The sequence below is a fragment of the Bactrocera neohumeralis genome, unplaced genomic scaffold (assembly GCF_024586455.1).
Source record: "Bactrocera neohumeralis isolate Rockhampton unplaced genomic scaffold, APGP_CSIRO_Bneo_wtdbg2-racon-allhic-juicebox.fasta_v2 cluster09, whole genome shotgun sequence".
Classification (NCBI taxonomy): domain Eukaryota; kingdom Metazoa; phylum Arthropoda; class Insecta; order Diptera; family Tephritidae; genus Bactrocera; species Bactrocera neohumeralis.
Window position 1 is genome coordinate 18848082 of NW_026089622.1, and position 10449 is coordinate 18858530.

Genomic DNA, 10449 nt, shown 5'->3' on the forward strand with positions numbered 1-10449 from the left:
AAAGTTTTGGATCTCTTTGTTTGATTTAACCAGTTCCTGAAAATATATTCAAAATTTTAGTTAGAAAATATAATCTGAAGAAATGATGTTTAACCTTTTCCACATTCTAAATTCAGGAAATGAAAAAGAAATAATAAGTAAAGTTGTGTATCTAATTCAGACCAGTTTTTTCTGGTTGTTTTTATTAAAAATATAGACATTTTAGTTAAGACACTCAAGTATTTTTTTGGAAATAGCATAATTTTTTTTAATTTAAATTTATTTCACAACAGTTTGCTCATGGAACGAAAACTGAAAGTCATAATAAATGAGTTTTTATTTTTCTTGTATTATGATTAACAATAAACTCTAAAAAAAATAATAGAAACCTTATTGCTGACTTTTCAGTTCAGAACTAATTTTCAAAAGAAGTCCATTTTCGACTCACAATTCCCCTTAAATCTAAAAAAATCCAGTTCAGCAGCCACAGAGTTATAAGGCAAGCTCAGTACTTTGAAGCAAATTAAAAAAATGTCTCTGTCCAGTTTATATTTTTCTGGGTTTTTTAATTGGCCTACATTCCCACAACTTTTTAATACTATCCAGATACAATAGGTTTGTTTTTAGTTTAACATTTTCATAGTTTCAAAAAATTAAATTCTATCAGCAGAAAAGTATCAAATCACAAAATTTAGAAAAAAGAGTATCAAAAAAGATACAATTGTATCAAAACGGCAACGCTGTTAGTGACTAATGTATTCATTTATTTTACATATTCATACATCGTCGGCAGAAAGATTGCTTTGAAAACAACAAATTACAATTTTTCAAATGACTATGTAGAATTAAATTCTATTATTTAAAAATTCAATTACTTTAGGGGGGTTTTAACACCCCAAACCCGCCCCCCCCCCCCCCCCCCCCCCCCCCCCCCCGCGGTCGCCCCTGTTTGGCAATATTCCACATTTCAAAACACGACTATTTGACTGTTCCTGCAGATCTACACATAGTTGTAATGAAGTATTAAAAACATAATTTAAATATTATATTCAATATTTAATTTAACATACCTGATGAAATAGAAGCAATTTTTTTCCAAAATAATTTGTTTGATTTTAATAGAAACTCGCTTAAGAATACAGTTTATTTGCCAAAAACGAAATAATTAGCAAAAGGACAAAAAAAGCAACGGTACTTTGCTTTAAAAGTAGCGGTAGTAATATCCGTTAAAGAACATTAATGTTAGAGAGAATGCTATAGCCTCTATGACATTGCTACTTCTTCGCGTATGACTGCTTTTTGCGTGGGCGGCCTCCAACACCGCTTAATTATGTTTCCTATATTTAGGGTAGAATCTTTCTTTCTATTTTTTTGTTAGTTTGTAAAATATAATAGTTTGGTATCACTGATTATGGCTGCTTTCGTAAACGCAATATGCAAAGCATACATGCATTGCATACTATTCGTAAACGCCACTGCAATAATTTAGACAAAGTATTGAATTCATAAACGAATGACAACCCTATTTCATGCGCATGAGTTGTCAAAATGTGCATGACTTTTGTTTTACATGCATTGCAGTCAAAAGAAACGGCAAGAGTTGGAATGGATGGTTCGCCAATGAAGTAAGTAATTTGTATTGAAATGTATATTTTTATTAGAATTTAATTGTTATTTCACGTAATTTTTCTTTGTAGTGATAAAAAGTGGACGCATGAGCGTAAAAAATTGCTCATGTCAATAAGACTTCGCCATGAAAGTGACTTCACCGCCAAAATAAAAAAACGCAGCACAATTTGGCAAACAATTCGACGGGAAATTCAAGAAGTGGACAATACGTTTTCCCCTTCAGTGGATGAGATAACGCGCTGCTTCACCAATATGTTGGGGACGTATAGAAGAATAAAAAGAAGAAGTGGAACGTCCGGTGAGTCTGCCACAAATTGGGACTTTTTTGATGAGATGGATGATGTTTATGGTACACGCAGCAGTATATCAGTACCTGATAACATGCTCGATTATTCTTTGGATCAATTAACTTATGATTTATCATCAAATGATACTCCATCGCCTTAACCTTCTGCACCATCATCAGAGTTCACCCAAGTAGTTGGAACTGCCCAAAAACGGAAGAGAAATGAAATCATTGAGTTCTTGGTCTCAGAATCGAAAAAACAAGCAAAATTGTTAGAGGCACTGGTGGAGAGTGAGAAGGAAAAAGTAAACATTGAAAAGGAAAAAGTGCAGGAACTAAGATCCATACGAAATTTATATGAGAAAATATTAGAACGTAATCTTAATACCTAATTTTTTAGTGACTTAATTTAAGTTTTTTTTTTTAAATATGCAATGAATTTTTAAGTTTAACAAATGTACAAGCGTTTTGACAATGAATGTGATTTTAATTTTAATAAAACTAATCTATGCAATAAAGCAATAATAAATAGCTGTGTCTTAGTAAGGCTAATGTTCGATTGGGGGTGGGAGTGGCAGTGGAATTGGGCAAGGGAAACGGATAGCAAAAGGTGCTGCAGGGAGGGAGGGGATTGAGGCGTCTTTGTAGCAGGTAAACGAGCCGGGATTACTAGTTTTATATCAAATTCATGTTTTATTACTTAAAAAAAACAGTTAATATTTCATTACTTATGCAGATAGTAAAGTGGCAATGGCGTCCCGTTTATTTTTGGCTTGTTCTCTCTGTCGACTTGTAGTTGGTAATTGTGAAAAGCTATTTTCGATATTAAATGGTTCAATTTGTTCTTCACTTATGGCGCAGGGTTCATCAGTCTCATTTTCGATAATAATATTATGAAGAATTATACAGGCCATCGTGATAGTTTTTGGTAAATGTGCATGTAGCACATCAATATATTTCAAAATACGGAATTTTTTTTTTCAATATTCCAAATGCCTGTTCTATATGAACTCTTGTTGAGCATAAAATTTTGTTATATTGAACTTCTTTAGGTGATAAAAAACCATTGTCTCTATAAGGTACCATTAGGAGGGTTTCCAGCGGATATGAGGAATCGCCTAATAAATGGTACCCGGAACAAATTTTTAATTCTCCCTTGACTATTGACTTTCTAATAGGACTCATTTCCCATATAGCAGCATCGTGGCATCGTCCGGGGCAGCCAATAAACACATCTATGAACTTAAGATGACTATCCACAATTGCCTAAACAAGTTCAATTAATTATAAATGAACAATTTTTAATAAAGCTTAACATTCTTACTTGGACAACAATTGAAAACTTCCCCTTCCTATTATAAAAACTAATACTGTCCTTAACTGGTTGTGAGATGGAAATGTGCGTACCATCTATACAACCTATGACATATGGGAACGGATGGCTGCGTTTAGCTGAAAATTCGTCACATTTTTGTTTTTGTTTTGCAACAGTATTTGGGAATTTTATGACATCTTTTTTTAAGCAACAAATTGTTTTTAGGGTTCTAATAAATAGTTTATAGCTGGTTCCCATTGCCATATCGAATCTGTTGCTGACATCTCTAAATGATGTGTTGTTGCTAAGTTTCCATATAGTTGCGTACAGCGCTTTTTCCAACGAAACTCCATTACGACCAGTGCACTTTGACACCCAGTATGGTTTCAACATGTTCAGAAGAATCTAAACATTACAGATTTAATATACATATATGTGTGTAACTAATTTTTTAGTTGAAAGTCACCTTAAATGTTGATTTTTCCATTCGAAAATGTGAATGAAAAACATCATTCTGCATACCCGCAATGCTCTTTGAAAAGTTTTAAATTTTTAAAATTCGTCTTTTATTTTCACATCGGTAAGCTAAGACAGACACCTCTGTTGTTTTTTTATAAAATTTTTTAGCAATTGTTAAGCTATTACTACTACTTGTAGTTTCTGCCAAAGTAATCGCATTTCCTAATGTGCTCAATAATAAATCATCCATTTTTGTAAACACAAAAAATTTATTTATTAACACAACTAACTCTAACAGCTGTAGACAATGCACATGGGCATTCATAAACGTCATATAAATACTTTGCATATTTTCGTAAAGCAGGGTTGCAATGCTTAAATGCATGGCATGGCATGGGCATCTGTTTTAAAAATGCTTTGTATATTGCGTTTACGAAAGCCTATTTGACAGTTTGTAACTCAGTTGTTATTCTTAAATAAACGAAATTCAACAATAAGTTAAATGTATAATAAAAGCTATTTTTGGACTATGTTATATAAAATAAATGTGTACAATCGAATTAGTGATGTGTTAGTGGATATAAAAGTGCAAAATATAAGTAAGTACAAAATTAATTTTATATCGAGAAAATACGTACTTCAAATATTGGTAATTTTCAACTTTAAGCGCAAATATCTCGAAAACTATAAGTTTTCTGTGGCTATAACTATAAAGTATATATTCTTGATTTGGAGAATTTTCTCTATCCGACCATACAATTGTTATTGCCAAAATCCTGGGACGGTATTCTAAAGCTGTCCCTAATTAAGCCGTGAGCTGAAAGCCTTTGTAGTTAGTGCTCCTTTTAATCTGTATAATAATCATTTTATTATTATTTTACATATAATAAATAAATAAATAAAATATGTTTAATATTATAGACTTATACATTTCGGTTGTTATTGCTTAATTTTTTTTCTTTAAGGGCTTGGCTTTAATGTTATGGGAGGAAAAGAACAGAACTCACCCATATACATTTCACGTATTATACCCGGAGGAGTAGCTGATCGTCATGGAGGACTAAAAAGAGGAGATCAACTTTTATCTGTTAATGGTGTGGTGAGTGATACACAAAATAAATATTTAATTACATTGGAATTGTAAGGGACTCCAAAAAAATTGAAATGGTTGGGTTTATAGGGTTTGTTACAAACATTTTACTTTAAATTTTAATCAATTAAATAAAAAAAATTAAAGGAAAACTTGAAAAATTAATAAGTAGTAACAAACATTTATCAAGTGATGCAGAATGAAGCTTGATATCATAGAGAAGCTGTACGAATGCAGCTAACGGACCGTTATTATTTGGGTTCATTTCGTATAACTCCTAGTGAATAATTGATTGCCCCTCTCTGATTCAAAAACGATCATCAATGCATTGAAGTGATATGCATCAGTGATCTGCTGTAAAGATAAATCACTGCGCTACCACCAAATAACGCTGCATATACCATGGAGAGCAGAATTATTTTTATTTCAAGTTCTTATGGATATTTGATTGATTTCGAAACCATTTTATTTATTGAAATTATTTAGAGTATGATCCCAAACTACAGCTACAGCGAGTATGATTGAGTCACATCAAATACTCATGTCGAAAACACCACCAAATCAATTCGAGTGATCTTACAAAACATTGTTGATTGCGTTGAGTACTGACTTACGTCAACTGATTTGATATAATACTTGTATGAATAATCTGCGGAAGCTTTCATAAAAGAAATTAAATGAACCATTTCCTTGCTTCACTAATAATTAGTTAATTTTCTTGATGTAGTCCGTGGTTGTGCTCATTCTGAGCGTCTTGTCATTGTTCAGTTTGGTATCTACTGTCCGATTACGCGGCTCTACAGATATTTTGATAAATATTGACTTGTTGGTAATAAAAATTTTGTTTTTGAGTTATGATTAGGGTTCTGCGCACCTTTTTCACGCATGTAAACGTAACGCGATTCTTATTCTCGGTCTCCGTATTGAAAATATGCAAAAATGTTCGAAGGGTTGTAAGGTCAAAAGTCATATATCTAGGCAGTCTACAAATTGTCCTGTTGTACTAACTGGAAATATGGAAATTTCGCTTTCGTTTCAAAATAATTCGCATGAACTACTCAGAAACAATGATGTCGCCAAATACTCAGATATCGAAGCAGTCTATCAATGGATGTGAATAAAGGGGTGAAACATCTACACTAGAGCTCTCGGTATTCGACTAAACGGAATTCGAATAGTACGCGTTCGACTTTTACAATTTTTTTTCTGTATATAAGTTTATAGAAGTCTTACAGAATACAAATTTAAAAAAAGCAAAAATCAAAGGCTGTTTGAATTTCTAACAATTTTTTTTTTAATATTGCAGTAGAGCAACTATTCGAATACACCCGGAAGAAGGACTACTCGAATAGTCGCAATGGTAAGACTATTCGAACAGTATTAACCGGTTAATATTCATACGAACCGTTCCAAACCCGATATTCGAATAATCGGTTTTCAGGTTGTTCGAATAATTTTAAGAGCCCTAATCTACACCAACATTTTCTCAAAATGAATGAACTCACTCTTTTAATATGTGATAAAGTTCGGAATGATAAAACAATTTTGCAAAGTGTGAACGCGGAAGGATATTGTTTTAGTGGCATTTGTAAAATATTTCAAATATATACATGAGTTGAAAGGTGAACTCTTGTATGGTCTTCAAATAGGGCAATTAATGAAAGATATAGAATATATCAAGGTTTTAATTGCTCCGGAATTTTAGAAGTCATAGTGAAGGAAAGAGAGGTTCAACAAGAATTTAAAAGTAATGAAAGAAAGGCGTCAATTTTGATAGGAAATGAAGGAACTCAATTTACTTTTGAGAAAGAAACACTTGCCCCACTTCATTTGTCGTCCATAAAACTGAATCAAACTTGATCTTTGTCGCTGATTTAAAAACGACCACATGAATTAAACTAACATACATGTATTCCTCGATGTAGTGCGCTGGTCCCAACTATTGAAAGTTCATTATATTTAAATCCTTTGAAGCTATCAGACCATCAAAGATACCTCCGCGAAATGTCTGTAAAGTTGAAGCGAATTGACCTTGTTAGTTAAGTCGATCTACAATAGCTGAACGATGTATTGTGTACAGTACTCGCGATCTCAAGACGCAAACCTAAAAAGCATTGCACACATCATTAAGTGGTTTGATGTATTAATGGCTTCTAATAAAATTTGATGTTTTAGTAGGAGGTGGTTTTAGATTTTTACTACTGTAAAACGTTCCAAAATATTGATGATATATTTATATACAATAAATAATGAATACACACAAAATATTTCAAAAGAAACCACTTCTATGGAGATTGCGGCCTTTACTATGGTTGACAATCAACGTGAAGTATTGCCTATAAAAGAAATTGTTAAATAAAATTAAAAAATGGTAGTCTTTAAAAACTGTCAAAGTATGCTTAAAAATTAGATTATTCATACTAGGTGCCTGTTTTAAATTTAAAGTGTAAGGGGAATTATATATGATGGTAATTAAAGAAGAGATTTGATGTATCTCTATATCTATAGTCTATACCTATCTATTTCGACAAAGAGAATATTAATTCTGATACAATGGGTATGCCCCTTTAGCAAATTGAAGACTATCAATCAGTTGAACCTTAAATGAAAACTCTAGTGACAACATATTTTTAAAAATCATGTGAAGGAGAAAAATCTGATTTCCGTTAGAAAAGAGAAGTTTTCCCTACGTTTCTATTTTCGACTAATAGACCAATATTAGTATATTCCATTATGTATTAAGGAAATATAGGAAAAGAATATTTCCTTTCTACAAGAAATATATACTTTAGGGTAATTTATGAATTCATAAAGCAAATACAAAATTTGTTCGATAAATTTGAGAACATAATCAATTTTTTCAATAGCTTTGACTTATTATTATTTTCTGTTTTTGTACTTGAGCATGTTTACTGGGTTAGTGTGGATAAACTGAAGTCATATTTAGTTTAAGGAATCTAAATAATAAGCTCTTTTGTTATTAATTATCCATGTACCTAACGCTTTTTATTGTATTATAAATATTGGAGTTGTGGGATTTTTTACAAAATACCATGTATTGTACTTTAATATTGGATATCATATATTGTGCGTACATACTAGTTCCAAATTTGAAAAATACTTTGCATTTTTCTAGTCCGTGGAAGGTGAAAATCACGAAAAAGCTGTGGAACTTCTTAAGCAAGCTGTTGGATCTGTGAAGCTAGTTGTACGTTATACCCCAAAAGTTCTTGAGGAAATGGAGTTGAGGTTTGATAAGCAACGCACTACTCGCCGTCGCCAGTGATTTAAAAACAATATAAAATATGGATTAAATTAAATGTAATAAATTATCACTCTTATAAAGTCAATAAGATATCTTTAAAAAAAATAAAACCTTGAAAACTTTTTAAATATCGACGTAAACGTAAGTAAATTATTTATGTTACTTCTACTGTTTGTCACCAGGTATCACACAAATGGATACTATAAATTTAATTATGAAGAAATTACAACATTATTAATTCGAATTGAAGACGTTCTCAATTAACGGCCACTAACTACACCCTCGCAAAATCCCTCAGATCTCACAGCTCTAATTGCACGGCACTTTCTCTAAGGAACACCCATTCTAGCCATACTTGAATAGTTATTAAATAGATACGAAAAAACTAGAATTCTCCATCATGATTTCTACCACCGATGGAAGGAGGAGTATATAAAGGACCTTCATAAAAGTTACCGCTGGAGAACTCCCGAAATGGCGCCAAAGTTTGAAAATTTTGTCCCAATCCATGACGATTGTCTCCCCCTACAAAATGGGGGCTTGGTTGCATAGAGAAGTTACGTCACGGCTCCGACGTTCATATAATAGTAGTTGACATTCGTACCCAAAACGCAACGCTAACCAGACCTCTTGTTAAACTAGATTTCCAACCAACTTCAAAAAATAGCGAAAATGCAAGTAGTAAAGAATCCATATTACCGATACGTTATAATAAATCACAAAGATATTAAATAATGGGTAGACTGGTATGACCCTCACAAACCAAATAAAGTTGGTTGGTTGGTTAAAATCTACATTATTCTTACAATTGAGTTGCCTCTAAACTCGCCTTTTCATCCATACAGGTAGATATGGATTCAGAAATAACTACAACCCCAACGCCAGCAATGCGATCGGCCATCAGTGTGCCTCGCTCTGGGATTGTTCCTACAGCGGCGAACCAAACAACCAACACAACCACACTGGCAATTACCGCTCGTAGTAGCATGTGAGCATCCGATGCCTCTTTATCGCCGTCACCACCGGCTGCAGATCTGTGAACTCTTCAAGGACATGTCGCCAATACAACGCCTGCAGATTGCTCAGGCACATGGGCATTGCTACAAACGTACCAACAGCTCCAGCGACTAAATGCTGAAGGCTGAACATTCGCCTGTGGGTCGGGATGGCCAAAAGAGTTAAGCTTTCAGCCCTGACTAACTCAACTACACCGCAGAACACACCATTCACATATCTGGAAACAACTATATCCCCACACACCACTGAAACACAACCGGAAGCAGCAGCATACACACCAATATTCGCAGTATACCAACCCACCATAACTCCACAGCCATCGAGCAAAAACCTCTCCCCTCAAAGCACAGGTCCTATTTTCTTCTACTTGCGATCATCCCATATCAGCGGACGTTTTCTTCAGCGCGCAACTCATTTCGCCACCTTCCTTTTATACCATAATTACCACGTCTTTACTGGTATCCGACCGGGGAATTATTGCTTTTTCCATAAAATAACACATCTAGTTTTTTTCTATATAAATATTTCTTTTATTAACTAAAATTTGTACGATAAGATGTGTGCACGACAATAAATTTTGTGAACTTATTAAAATTTGGAAAGAAGGTGTATTTAAATTCCCAGTTCTAATACTCACGGTCGCTTAAAGCTCAGTCGGCGGTTCAGATATAAAAGTCGGCATGACTGTTGAAACTCCTGCGACAGTATCGAAACCGCTTCTCTGAAATATGTGTCTCCCGTAACATGCAAGGCTTGTTTACCATGTTAGGTGCGGCTGATCTAATTGACCGGTACACGACGCAGCATACTCAGAGTCCCTTGAACTTTCGCCAGCGACTTCTCCGGAGACATAATGGAAAAGGTGATACGAGCATGCCTCTGCCGAGGTATCAGCTGCGGCTTGTATTTGTAACCTTGGTCCTCGGTCAGGAAGTGTGAATGGGGCATGGGAGTAGTAGCCTATGTCCATTCGTGTTTGCCGGGAGTGGCCTCAGGGAACTGAGGTAGGGGCATTGTCTCCGAAGGTAAACCTGTTCCGGTCTAAAAACAGAAGGTAATGGAAAATAATATGAGGAACAACTAATGTAATGGAAGTAACATTTGTGGAAACATAATGAGTCGTCGAAAAGCTCTAGATTGTGAGGACTCCCAAGTGCGGAAGTAGATCGTATCAATGCTAGCTCGGTCGCCTAATCAGGCGCTCATTTTTAATAAACCGGTAGGTGCAAGGTTGTTGTTGTTGTAGCGGCAGAATTCTGCCGAGTTGACAGTCCTTGGCCGGCCGATAAAAATCCGGGTCCGTTCCGGTTACGTAGACCCGACTGTCGTGGGAACGGGGTACATGCAAGGTCATTACTACCGGTGTTAAAAGATAGCAAACCAAAGTGGCACAACATAGTGTAGACTAC

The 10449-nt window shown here is 34.4% G+C and overlaps 2 protein-coding genes and 1 long non-coding RNA gene across 3 annotated transcripts in view; 2 read left to right on the top strand and 1 right to left on the bottom strand.

The window, feature by feature from the left end:
* The window catches only part of LOC126764199 (protein lin-7 homolog C), a 32569-nt gene extending 24436 nt beyond the window's left edge, over positions 1 to 8133 (top strand). Inside the window, exons 3-4 of the mRNA XM_050481993.1 lie at positions 4634 to 4767; positions 7895 to 8133. Coding sequence (XP_050337950.1) covers positions 4634 to 4767; positions 7895 to 8044 — 284 coding nt within the window. The 3' untranslated portion in view covers positions 8045 to 8133. The remainder of the gene's footprint in view (positions 1 to 4633; positions 4768 to 7894) is intronic.
* On the top strand, positions 875 to 2340 carry LOC126764212 (uncharacterized). Its single transcript, XM_050482008.1, has 3 exons — positions 875 to 1604; positions 1677 to 1906; positions 2075 to 2340. The coding sequence occupies exons 1-3, from the start codon at positions 1528 to 1530 to the stop codon at positions 2284 to 2286; spliced, it is 519 nt and encodes a 172-aa protein (XP_050337965.1). The 5' UTR covers positions 875 to 1527; the 3' UTR covers positions 2287 to 2340.
* Positions 2330 to 3944, bottom strand: LOC126764283 (uncharacterized). Its single transcript, XR_007667885.1, has 3 exons — positions 3676 to 3944; positions 3219 to 3614; positions 2330 to 3160 (listed from the first exon to the last, which is right to left on the bottom strand). It is a non-coding gene; the product is annotated as an uncharacterized LOC126764283 (long non-coding RNA).
* Positions 8134 to 10449: the final 2316 nt, after the last annotated feature.